Source organism: Ipomoea triloba, chromosome 7, assembly GCF_003576645.1.
Source record: "Ipomoea triloba cultivar NCNSP0323 chromosome 7, ASM357664v1".
Taxonomy (NCBI): domain Eukaryota; kingdom Viridiplantae; phylum Streptophyta; class Magnoliopsida; order Solanales; family Convolvulaceae; genus Ipomoea; species Ipomoea triloba.
In genome coordinates, this window is record NC_044922.1 from 2713796 (window position 1) to 2725733 (window position 11938).

The 11938-nt window shown below is 37.8% G+C and overlaps 3 protein-coding genes across 15 annotated transcripts; all 3 read right to left on the reverse strand.

Annotated features, from left to right (window-relative positions):
* Nucleotides 1-23: 23 nt before the first annotated feature.
* LOC116025939 (cyclin-dependent kinase G-2) lies at nucleotides 24-5332 on the reverse strand. 12 transcript variants are annotated; one of them, XM_031267324.1, is made up of 10 exons: nucleotides 3091-5331; nucleotides 2838-2973; nucleotides 2644-2732; nucleotides 2337-2451; nucleotides 2123-2229; nucleotides 1391-2030; nucleotides 1212-1277; nucleotides 638-727; nucleotides 503-531; nucleotides 24-419 (listed from the first exon to the last, which is right to left on the reverse strand). In XM_031267324.1, the coding sequence occupies exons 1-6, from the start codon at nucleotides 4839-4841 to the stop codon at nucleotides 1928-1930; spliced, it is 2301 nt and encodes a 766-aa protein (XP_031123184.1). In that variant the 5' UTR covers nucleotides 4842-5331; the 3' UTR covers nucleotides 24-419; nucleotides 503-531; nucleotides 638-727; nucleotides 1212-1277; nucleotides 1391-1927. The 12 variants fall into 12 exon arrangements, with proteins under 12 accessions (XP_031123184.1, XP_031123187.1, XP_031123185.1 ...); XM_031267327.1 differs by having other exon boundaries at nucleotides 493-531; XM_031267325.1 differs by lacking the exon at nucleotides 503-531 and having other exon boundaries at nucleotides 638-724.
* Nucleotides 5333-6867: 1535 nt separating this feature from the next.
* On the reverse strand, nucleotides 6868-8320 carry LOC116025681. Of its 2 annotated transcripts, none has more exons than XM_031267006.1 (3): nucleotides 7567-8320; nucleotides 7395-7476; nucleotides 6868-7289 (listed from the first exon to the last, which is right to left on the reverse strand). In XM_031267006.1, the coding sequence occupies exons 1-3, from the start codon at nucleotides 7695-7697 to the stop codon at nucleotides 7254-7256; spliced, it is 249 nt and encodes an 82-aa protein (XP_031122866.1). In that variant the 5' UTR covers nucleotides 7698-8320; the 3' UTR covers nucleotides 6868-7253. The 2 variants fall into 2 exon arrangements, with proteins under 2 accessions (XP_031122866.1, XP_031122865.1); XM_031267005.1 differs by having other exon boundaries at nucleotides 6868-7230; nucleotides 7330-7476.
* A 150-nt stretch (nucleotides 8321-8470) lies between these two features.
* LOC116025679 (uncharacterized membrane protein YuiD) lies at nucleotides 8471-11536 on the reverse strand. The gene is made up of 5 exons (XM_031267004.1): nucleotides 11038-11536; nucleotides 10161-10317; nucleotides 9616-9666; nucleotides 9353-9445; nucleotides 8471-8804 (listed from the first exon to the last, which is right to left on the reverse strand). The coding sequence occupies exons 1-5, from the start codon at nucleotides 11205-11207 to the stop codon at nucleotides 8724-8726; spliced, it is 552 nt and encodes a 183-aa protein (XP_031122864.1). The 5' UTR covers nucleotides 11208-11536; the 3' UTR covers nucleotides 8471-8723.
* Nucleotides 11537-11938: the final 402 nt, after the last annotated feature.

Genomic DNA, 11938 nt, shown 5'->3' on the forward strand with positions numbered 1-11938 from the left:
CCTTGTCACCACACTATGAAATATGAATAGAACAGTATCTTTATTAGGATTGTCAAGTTCAAAACTCTGCAACCAACCGCTAAATGGATTTTTTGTGGGGGCCTATTAACATTTGGTGTGTTTTTTTTTTTAATATTTCACACAACTAAAGAGCTAATAAAATCTTTAAAAACACACAACAAAACACAGCAAGTAATGGCTGTAATGCTACACGACTACACAGCGCTGAAGAGAAGCAACAGAGTGGTGTCCATAAAACTGTGCATTTCGTCCCTGAACTCCCAATTTAAGGGGTTTTACACATTCCTGCTCATTTGTATAAGGTTATCTCCAAGCAGGCAGCAGAGCTTCCTCTTTAAACTTAATTGGTGGGGGCAAATTTCAACTAAATCGGGCATGCTTGCTTCGTTGCCTTGCAACTGGCAAAATGCCAAAATAAAACCGTTTAGTTACACCCCATCATCACCAGAAAGAAAGCTCATAACAACTCACCGCCACATACCATCATCATCTAACAATACAACGATGGACCTGAAAACATACCCTACCAACCAGCATGGTACATGATAGGAAGCAGGAAACCCGACAACAGTGTTGCAAAGTACAGACACTAAGAATAGTTAGTGTTGAAAGATACCTTGTTGAGAGCTTGACAGACAAAAATGTAATGCCTGTCCAGGTTGTTTTGTTCAACTAGGCTCCTCAACCTGTGCTTTGCTTGATACTGCTGCAGTAACATTTTTGCAGATAAGTGTCGTATCTTACATTTCCACTGCACACCCAAATCTTCCTCATACAATAAAAATCAACGAAACAAAAGGAAAAAGGGTCTATCGAGAAAAGAGATGGCAAGAAATATACATGTTTAAACCAGCTGGAAAACACAAACTACAAGAAAGCACGGGAAAAAAACATGACCATAGAGAATCAAGAAAATCTCAGGTCAATAGCCAAATTCTCACTAATAAATGCACCACAGGTTAACTGGTTAACATCAACTATCACTACCCAACCTGTGCAAAATAACAAGAATCCACCATGTATAATGCAGGGAGAGATTTAGCTTGTCTAGGACTGTCTAATCTTCAATTTTCTAACATACAGTAGATATGACTTCCTCATGTATAAACCCCAAACAAAAAGTCCGAAAATAAAGGGAAACAAAGCATTTCGCACAATTATTTTTGAGATGGCAAGCGTTAAAGGTTTACCTGCTGATTCAGATTCTGGATGTCATTGATAAAAAGTAAAAGAGAAAGCATGTGAAACCAACATTTCTGAAAGACAAACACATTCCTATTTCAATATTGGCAAATGAAATAATTCCACATGAAGGGAAAGCATCTTTGTGATCCTTGATTACATCCATATATTCAGATCCAATAATTACCTTCAAATGTTCATTAGTTTCTGTCTAGGTCTTCTTCAATGAAAATGATAGTACACCCTGTCCGCTTTACACCACCACCATCTCTTGCAAACACAATGTGAAGATTAAAATGGATAAAATAAAATAAAATTACCAAGAAAACCCATAAACAGTAACACCAATAAAATCCATAAGCTCTACTATTCAGAACCAACATCATAGAAATTGTTTACAATTTGCGAATGAGAAATATGTTACATACACGAGACACAATCGAAATCGATCGGTATAAGGGCTCAGCATACCACCCTGCAAGGCAAGCAGTCTGGCAGACGTGTGTTTAAGTCTACCTGCAACACATCTGACTACTGTGTCAAAATAATCCTTTCTCCACCTATTTTGTAAAGTGTGCCTGCTAAAAAACAGCACGAGTGATCGTCTCACAAACAATGTTTGCAACTTCCTCTCAGTAGATGGCTCTCTCACCTCAACCTTATCAATGACGAGTATTGCAGAAAGCAAATCTTAAACAGTACAAATGAGCAATGCTGAATTTTCTTAACCAAACAAACCACCATTTCCAAATTCACCTTGCTGCAATTCCTTCCTACGCAGCTCCTCAAGGGGATCTGGACTCTTCTTGTGTACTCTTCGCACCCGCCTAATTCATTAAAAGGAAACAATGAAATCTTTTCCACAAGATAGCAATTTTCTTATGACAGTGATAGTTCACACAGTCAAACAAAATATCACCTGTCCTGATCATGCTGTGCTGGAAATGTAGGCATGAATTCTTTAGACTTGGGGAGAGGAACTTCACGAAACCACTCATGGTTGAGAGCCTCATCAGCAGTTATACGCTGCAATTTATTACACCAATAGTATTAGAATATCAAATACAGAAGACAAATAGAGGGTTACGATAGTGGAGGAAGTGATGGTTTTTTTCAGTCTATTTAATACCAACCTTCTCGGGATCATAAGTTAGAAGCCTGTTCAACAGGTCAAAGCCAGCATCAGACAGTACTGGTGTCCCAAAGTTGAAGGGTGTGGCTGGAAACTTCTTGCGCAATAGATTATACCTGAAAGAAAAAAGAGCCAGGTTAAAAGAAAAATGAAATACTCATTTAACTGATATTGTCGCCAGAGGAGGCAAGAAAGCCAGACCAGTATCACCCAAAGCTGGAAGCCTGGGAAAACAGTGGCAAAAACAGAGAACATAAATCACAAGTTATTTTGTGTATGGAAAGAATTTACAAGGAAAAGATACTTACTGATGCTTCACAAAGTTGATCTTGACACCTGGAAGTTTAGAAAAACCAGGCCATATCGTTTCATTGGGTGTGCCGAGGATTTTGAAAATCTGAAGATATACAAAGCACATTAGAACTGTGTGGTGGGAATAAAATACAGCTACAACCAATTCCTTCTAAAGGAAACGTACAGACACAACAGTAGTTACACTTACCTTATCGAGTTGTTCAATCTCTGATTTCCCATTGAATAATGGTTCTTTGGATAACAATTCAGCCATAATGCAACCCAATGACCACATATCAATTGCTGTTGAATATTGTTTGGCTCCCAATAGCAGTTCTGGTGCCCTGCAAGCATCAATGTCCAATATCTATTAGTTTAGCAGAACCTCACACAACATCTAGATAACCTATTTTTAAATGATCTGTTAAAAAAGTAAAAATTGCAGACAGATTGATACTCACCTGTACCACAAAGTAACCACCAATTGAGTGTATGGTTTCAGAGGGCTCCCATATTGCCGAGCTAACCCAAAGTCACAGATCTTTAACTCACCACGGTTATTTAAAAGCAAATTTGAAGTCTTCAAATCTCGGTGAAGAACCCAATTATCATGGAGATACTTGATACCCTCCAAAAGCTGGAGCATAAGGCATTTTACTTCACTTTGGCTAAATGGCTGCTTCATTGATTCCATCAATGCCTTAAGGTCATGTTCCATATATTCCATCACCATGAAAATACTGTCAAGACTGTTGCCAACAACTACTTCCTTAACATCTACGATAGATGGATGATGAAATGAAAGCAGAATATTTATCTCCCTTAGAGAAGTCAATGGAAATCCTTCTCTCTCTTTCTCCATCTTAACCTTTTTCAAAGCAACAATTTCTCCAGTCTTATTATCCTTAGCTCGGTAGACTACCCCATAGGTGCCTTCATCTATCTTGTTAAGCCTCTCAAATTCATCAACACTCCTACATCCTTGAAGCATGTTTACACTTCTTTGTTGAGGGGGTGCAGGGTCTGGTGTACCACGCGAGACATGGTCATCTTCAGAATCTGTATCTGAGTGGCTAGCGCTAGTACCATCATAATTACGATCCTTAGCCACATCCATGTAGTCATTGTTGTCAACATCATTGTCAGCATAACTATCTCTACTGGAAGACCTAACTCGCTCATCAGATCCTGATGATCTTGTCCTAGTTCCTTCAGCTTCTCTCCTGAGCTCCCCAAGTTCTGGGGTCAACGATTTACGGTTCCCCTTAAATTCCGTGGATTCAGGTGCTGACTTCCTCTTCTTCGATTTAGGAATTTCATCATCATTGGAGATTTCACCTTCATCAGCTGGGGAATCAGCATCAGTTGCCCACCGTGAAAACTTTATGGTTCGAGTAGGTAAATACTCATCATCTTGAGCCTCCTGAAATGTCTGAGCCTCCTGTTCACTGCCACTGCGTTCCTCATTCTGGGGCAAAGCTGCATCAACCAGGGATTCTGCAACACTTGCAACATCAGTTCCAGCTGTAATGTTTGGCTCAGCAGGAGCAACAGGAGAATGCTGAATCTTACTCTCCTTTGTCGGAGAATCCTGTACAGCAATATCCTGATGAGGTTTAGGCGTGGGAGTGGGATTGGACTTTACCGTAGGAGGCTGAGGAGGAAGGCTTGAAGTAGTTCGTAAGCTAACTGTCTTCACTGTTCTACTCACTTCCTTATCATCTCTATCCCAAATGATAGGAGAGAATTTCCTCTTCTTACTCTGGACAGGTGAGTGATTTCCATTAACCAACAACTTCTTTGCCTCCACATCTTTCAACTCTGAATCTGTATCCATAGCACCATCAGAGCCACTCTCGCTAGACAGCTCCCCTGGCTCCCGGTCAACATCCCTAACTACAAACCCAGATCTCTCAGCTCCACCAGCACTCCCTCCGCTTCCACCATCACTACTGCCAGAGTCACTCCTACTAGACACAGAACGACGCTCCCCATTCATCACTTCCCTTTCTTTTACATCCTTCTGTCTGACCCTACTCCTATCACGGCTATTCCTGTCACGAACTCGAACCCTCTCATAATCCTGATTCCCATCCCTAATTCGATCATAATCCCTCTTGGAATACCCAAACTCCCTCCTGGGCACATCCAAATCTGACTCCCGGCTCCTGAACTCATTATCTCTGTAACCTCCGTGCCTTCCAGCAGCCATACGGAAGTTAACGCAAACAAAACCCTAAATTCAACCTCAAAACCAAAACCCTAACCCTAAAATCCCCCCCCAAAAAAAAAGTCAAATTCAATCTCCTCCGGACCAAACCCTAAATCGACCGAACAAATCGAACCAATTAATCAGAAACCACAATCAAATTCAAAACTAGCAACAAATCGAACTATTTTTTGTTTTTGTTTTTTTTTTTTTTGCTTTTTCGGAATCGTAAGCTACAGAAATCGCAGAAACAGAAACCCTAGGAGTCTGAAGTTGAAAAGTTTCTCTATCGAACGCGATTGAGATCGAAAAACGCCTTACCGCAGCAGCGAAGATAGAGATATATTAGGAGGGATGGAGAGGCGGCGGCGACGCGGCTTCTGTAGAGAGAGAGATATTGGGGGCTATTCTCCTTCTCTCGCGTATTCGCACGATGATAAAGCGATATGGAAACCTCGTCGAAAGAGGGCTTCGCTGATTGGCTTTGCGTTTGTTAAATTGGGTGGGTGCCTTGGGAATTCAGATTTTGTATTTCCTTAATTATTTTAATGGGTTTGTGAGAATTGCTGAAACCCCCCTAATCTTTCTTCGAATTTCATTCTGCGCCTTTCCTCAATCCTCATATATATATATATATATATATAACATAAATCTATTCCCAACCATCTTAGGAAAATATGGTTTCAAAAAAAATCCTAGGAAAATATTGCCTCCGTAATATTTTAAAATTTGAAAGAGTGTTTTGCCGTACAATTCACGAAATAAATTATATATATATAAGTTTAAATTAAAAAAATAGTTAAAATATAAGGAGTGCAATATAATAATATAGTTTCTTTTTTTTTTTTTGAGAAATAATAAAAATTTTATATGGTTACTATGATTCTTAATCATGTACTTTGTACATATTTAGAAATTTATAAACAAAATTTATATAATTAAATTAATTTATTCATAATTGTATATCATATATCATATATATTATAATTCTAATAATATGAATAATAACTGAGGGAACTATACTTATAAATCAAAAGATGTAAATTTAAATTTTTTGTTTTTGTGGATTTAGACCATAATTGAGTGTTTTCTTATATGGTTGTATAATGCATTGTATATGCACATATTATTTATTAATATGTATTTTGACAAATTTTATAATATAATCTTCCTAATTATAATTGTTATTGCTATATTTATAATTAAGATAATTAAATTTATAAATTAAAAATTTTGTATAATTTTGTATGTATTTAAGCATATTTCTAAATATTTATTAATACACATTTAATTGATTTTATAATTTCATTTTCTTAATGATATTTCATATTGGCATATTGCCTTAATTATAGTTAAACGAATTGCATTGGGGAACTAACAAATTTAAAAACTAAAAAATTTCATGGGGGAATGTAGTCCTTAACAATATGTATGTATTTAGGCAAAATTTTAAAATATTTTTTTAATGAGTAACTATGGTACATAAATTAATAGAAAGATACATTTATAATACTTTTTGTTATTATATAGAAGTAGATATAGATTAATATCATATCATATTTTGCTTTGTATGCAAAAATATTCTCATTCTAAAAGTTTGCATTGATATTGAGTTTTGTTTTAGGATTTACTTTGATAATATTGTAAATTTTTGTTTATTATCATTAATATTCCATTAAATAGATGTTTGAAAAATTCTGTAGTTTTGTTTCTAAATGTTTTCAAACCTCTCTAAGTGTAGCGTAATCAAAATTACTTGATGCATCTTTTAAATAGTATGTCAATGTTTAGCAAGTTCAAGTACTCTGCGAAAAATTGTATTTCTTACCGTTATGATGCATCGTTTTTAATTCACAAACGTTGAACCACAAAGCCTTTTAAGACTAAATGAAGCAGAAACAATGAAGTTCATAGCTGCAAGTGCATTAGAACTACATAATAGTATTGTTTTTTTTTTTTTACTAATGAATAGTATTGTATTCATTAAAATTGGCTGATGACCAGCTTAAATGATAAGAATGATGGAAGATGGGGCAATCCCAATTGTTGACTTGATAACTACAAGATTTCACGTTTAGCTCTCAGTGGAAGTGACCTATTAACCTTATTGATTTGAGTTGGTCAGCTATAGACAACCTAGACTGGTTTATCTCTTTGTAGTCCTGTATCAGCTAGGATCACAAGATGGGGTTTACCCAATGCACTCTCATGTAGTGATTGCGACATTCCCTCGTCACCCAAAAAATTAAAAAGAGAAAAAAGAATGAGGGAAGATAACCAATCTGCCTAATGAAAATGGTTTTCACTGTCTTTCCATTTAGCCTAGCCCCAGCTTTTGCATGATTCTCTTCTGCTATTCTCCTTGCTGCAGCAAGTCTGTTCCTGTATTTTACTATTTTTCAAGCACCCGCGATCTTAGCCTTTCGAAGCAATGAAGAGTGTTGAAACAACCTAGCACATGTTCATGAAGTGAATTCAAATGAACTTTTACCATGAAAAGGTTAATGTAGATTCTGTTCCCACTGGCTTGTTGTTAAAGGTGAGATGTAATAATACCACTATTCTTTGCATTTCCATTTCAGCCTTTGTTCTCTCATCATCCTCCCAGGCCTGTATTTTCGCCTCTTCACGCTTATACCTGCAGATTCATGGCTCGTGACTTCATCAGCGTATATGTATATCAAACAGATATGTAACACAGATAACTATTGAAGCTCAGTTAGATCACCTTGCCATGTATTTCCCGTGTTCTGCCTCACCCCATGCTGCTGAAGTTGTGGCTGTTCTTGAGAGCTCTCGGCTGCCATCTCGAGTCATTTCTGTCCCCATATCCCTCACATTCGTCGATCTAACCACCATTCAGAATAACGGATTCTCCAAACAGATTCCATCACAGTTAACCATCTTTGTTTCCTCGGGAAGCTGGATCATCCCAGCAGAGCTATGACAGATCTTTCCCCGTTCATCCTATCAAGTAGTTGTCGCAGTTGCAGATACCTCGTGACATTCAACTCAAAAATACAGAACTTAGACATGTGACACTATATTCTGTCATGGCATTTTATGCAGGAAAAAAAGGAAAAATGACAGGATATCATGGGATACCATGTTAGCATTCATGGCAGGATGTTTTTACCACTAACTAATGAATCTAGGGATGACTAATGAGTAGAGATGACTTATTTAACCACATCAAATCTTTCACTGCTCAACATAGTAACAATTACATAAGAAAGAAGTATGAACAATAGGCACAATACTGTGTGTTTGATAACAGTACAAGAATTTAACCGCAAATAGATTGGCAATGCTTGTTTATACTAGAAATGAAATTTCAGTATACTAAAAATAAATATTCAATATAATAAAAATGGTTTCAATATACTAAAAATGCATAACCAATATAATAAAAATGAACTTTATGTTAGTGGTTCACAGCATAATGATTGACAGACATGAGATACCTCCATTTTCGTCTTTTCTGGTTTTGAATCCATTTTTGGATGGATGCTTTGGAATGCTTCTCTGTTTTAGAGTGTAAATCATGTGCACATGTAAACTCTAGTGGACCCAAAGAGATGAGGATTGGTAAAAAAAAAAATATTAAATCTAAAAAATAAATGCAAAGTACATCAGTATAAATTCCACTGGACACTTCATATTGATTTAATGAACATCAGAGGTACCCTAACATTTTACAAGTTACAGTGAACTGCCATTATCATTTCTCCTTGTCACCCTCTCTTCCCTTGTATTTGAGGGAAAGAAGGTATTTGCACACAAGAATGTCCACTGTAAAACATAAACACCATCTCAAACAATCTAGAAGCGAAATTACAGATCTGTGAAACTTGGCTAAAAGTGCTGCGGTTTGATTATCATAGTTTATCTTGCTTGAGTTCCAATGTATGCAATCATATGAATAATTGCTGCTGTGACAACTCCCAACAATCCACCGGCAACGACCTGCAGCATAGCGCTTACATTAGTTCTTGTATTTTGGGTGACGAAGGAAACCCGCAGCCACCACCCAAAGGTGTGCACTACGTAAACCCCGGCTTATGATCCTAGCCGGCAAAGGACCACAAGGAGGTGAAAGCATAAACCAGGCTAGGTTGCCCATAGCTAACTTGCTCAAATCAAGAAGGTCAATAGGCCGCTCCCACTAGGAGTTGAACTTGTAACCTTGATGAGGGAAACCCGCAGCCACCACCCAAAGGTGTGTAGTGAGTAAACCCCGCCTTATAATCCTAACTGGCAAAGGACTTAAGGACCACAAGGCGGTAAAAACATAAATCAGGCTAGGTTGCCCATAGCTAACTGGCTCAAAACAAGAAAGTCAATAGGCCGCTCCTACTGGGAGTTTGAACTTGTAACCTTGTGGTTACCAAGTCAACAATCTGATCGACTTGGCTAGAGTTGTCCCCTAGTTCTTGTATTTTGAGGAAGCTTGTTTGTGTGAAACATATGATTCCCGGATGTGCATCTGACTGTAATGAACACAAATGACAAACCTGAGGGGGGGTATGGCCCAGAAGTTCGCGCAGTGGTCTGCTTTCTGCAAGAGGGTGTTCAGCAGGAAGTTCATATACAATTTGATTCAGGACCTAAGAATGAACCAGATTGGAATGGGTTAAATATTTCAGTTCGAAATTCAAAAGAAAGTTCCAACAAGAAATTCAACATCACGAAAAACTTTGAGACACTGTTTCCCGTGACAATGCATGCTTCCATACGCATTCAAACAAACACAGCTATTCCAGAGACAGTATCAAACCTCTGCTTGGCGTCCCGCATGTAATCTTACACCTGTAGCGTCATACATCACCTGCCAAAAGAACGTTCACCCAATCAAAAGAAAGGGGAAAGACGTGTGCTAGCTCACACCAACACACAATAACATCCATTTGAACGGGTAAGAGTAATTTATAGGCTCTATTTGGCACAACTAGTTGTTAGCTAGCTTATTGGTGCTGCCAAACACACTCATAATATGTATGCAATGTTTAGGGGCTGCATTAAAAGCAGTAGCAATATATTGATCATTTACGGAGTAATTCAATATAGAGGTGGCATGAAAACAAGGCAACTAGCCATGCACCGTAAAAAAGGATAGCCATAATTAAAGTGCACAAGCCATTGGAAAATGAAATTCAAAAGAACAAATGTCCTAATAGCATAAATCCTAAAAATAGAACCCCAATGTAAAAGCAAAAACCTAACAACTAGTGATCTTGATCACACCAATTTAAAAACAGCTTAGCACAACTTCAGAGCACAGAATATAATCAAATCAAGACTCGAGAGAGAGAGAGATGATACCACACATGCTAAAATCAATGATGTAGCAAAGAGTGAACCTCCAAATCCCTCCTGCAAACCGACACCAACTGCCAGAGCAGTTACAGTTGCTGAATGGGACGAAGGCATACCACCAGATCCAATAAGTTGCTTGGGATCCCACCGTCTTTCCTTGTACCTACAAGCTTACTGGGGTAAATACTCATTGGACCTTTTTCTATTGCCACAAACATAAGCCTAATATTTGACTCATACATGCAAGTCTAGAACACTTCTCAGCTGATTGATGGCAGGAATGGACTAATTTATTGATTCAAACAATATCTAAATATGGAATAACTTTCCCTTTTCAGTTTTATCTTTAATTCCATCCAAGATTTTATCTTTGTACACAATCTGGTTAGTGAGCATTCTCCCAGAAAATAAGAGATCTTAATTGCCCCCACCCAAACATACACACACAAACCTCATTCTGAATCAGATTCTGCTTAAAACTACAAACTCTGAGCATAAATGAAATTAAGAGGGGAAAAGAGGTTTCTAGTGGAGTTAGCTCCACAGGCAGCTCATATGGTTCCTGAGTGGTAAATTGTGGAGAAAGACTCGGGATCGGGCCTGGTAGTCGCAGTGTAAGAGTTGCACCCAACTCCTCCTGGACCCCGGGGACATAATTTACCCTTTTACTATACTTTCGGGCCGGGATGTGAAACTCTGGGACCGAGAATTTCACATTTTGTGGGCAAGATGAATATTAAAAAAAAAACTGATAAAGTAATGGCAAGTTTAAAGAGCTTTCAATATAGATATCCAGCAACAAAATAGTGGCAAGTTTCGATATTTCATGGAACAAAACAAGCTCAAATTGATCCATATTCGGTGAAATTGAACTGCGGATTACCAGACGGTGAAGAATTTGATGGATTGGGCAACGGTGAAGGCAACGAGAGCAGAGATGAGAGGGTAATTCGTGAAAATCGAGGATGATATATACGACGTCGTGGCGGCTGCTGTTGTCCTTGCCGTTGGAACTGCTTTCCTGATCAACGACACGGTTGATCTCGCCGCCATTTTCGCTCGCCTTCACCGATCAACCGCCGCCGCCGCCGCCCACCTCCGATTTACACGAGTTTCAACCAAACTTGAGATTCTTCGCCTCGATTTGGTCGCGAAAATATGCCCAAGATTTGGATTTTCGTGGAAATACTGGCTCCTGTATGTTGGTGTAAAAAGAGATATGATGAAGAATCAAATTGCGTAGAAAGAGAGTTGTGAAATCTGAACCAGTTAAAATGATCCTCACGGGCACGGCACGGAGGGGAAGCACAGAGGAAATGAAAATCTCTACGTTTGTACAACAAAAATGTTTTCTTTTGTCTGAATTCTCATCGTTGGTGCTTTTTTGTTGGTCGATCTCTGGCCGCATTGGAATATTCTTTTGCCAATGTTTTTATTCGTACTTCCATCATCCAATTGAAAGTATTCCATTTTTAAAATGATTCTTTAAAAATATTTTTTTTTTTATTACAATTTGTTATATGTATGATAAAAAAAAAATTAAAAAAAGAGAGAAGGAAAATGTATATATACTTTTTTTTTTATTCAAATAGATAAACTTCATTAAATCAAGTCCGAAGATAAAACAGATAAGAAGGAGGATTAAAAAGTATAACCAGACTTAAAAACAGACGGTTTAGCTACCATATGAGCCGTCATGTTCGTTACTGGTTTAGATAAAAACACACCAGTATACTTACTCAATTATACTTGGCCAAGGTCAAATATATAAACACAAAAGTAAG

Excerpts from the sequence above, each read along its gene's own strand:
- LOC116025939 (XM_031267330.1), bottom strand. The coding sequence starts at position 4,841 with ATGGCTGCTGGAAGGCACGGAGGTTACAGAGATAATGAGTTCAGGAGC. Across the intron at positions 2,733-2,837 it reads AGATTGAACAACTCGATAAG|ATTTTCAAAATCCTCGGCAC; the intron begins GTAAGTGTAACT and ends GTATATCTTCAG. Across the intron at positions 2,452-2,643 it reads ATCAACTTTGTGAAGCATCA|GTATAATCTATTGCGCAAGA; the intron begins GTAAGTATCTTT and ends TTTTTCTTTCAG.
- LOC116025681 (XM_031267005.1), bottom strand. The coding sequence starts at position 7,697 with ATGGTGGTTAGATCGACGAATGTGAGGGATATGGGGACAGAAATGACT. Across the intron at positions 7,477-7,566 it reads CACGGGAAATACATGGCAAG|GTATAAGCGTGAAGAGGCGA; the intron begins GTGATCTAACTG and ends ATGAATCTGCAG. Across the intron at positions 7,231-7,329 it reads TCTACATTAACCTTTTCATG|TAAAATACAGGAACAGACTT; the intron begins GTAAAAGTTCAT and ends CTTGAAAAATAG.
- LOC116025679 (XM_031267004.1), bottom strand. The coding sequence starts at position 11,207 with ATGGCGGCGAGATCAACCGTGTCGTTGATCAGGAAAGCAGTTCCAACG. Across the intron at positions 9,667-10,160 it reads CATTGATTTTAGCATGTGTG|GTGATGTATGACGCTACAGG; the intron begins GTATCATCTCTC and ends TTCTTTTGGCAG. Across the intron at positions 9,446-9,615 it reads ATGCGGGACGCCAAGCAGAG|GTCCTGAATCAAATTGTATA; the intron begins GTTTGATACTGT and ends GTTCATTCTTAG.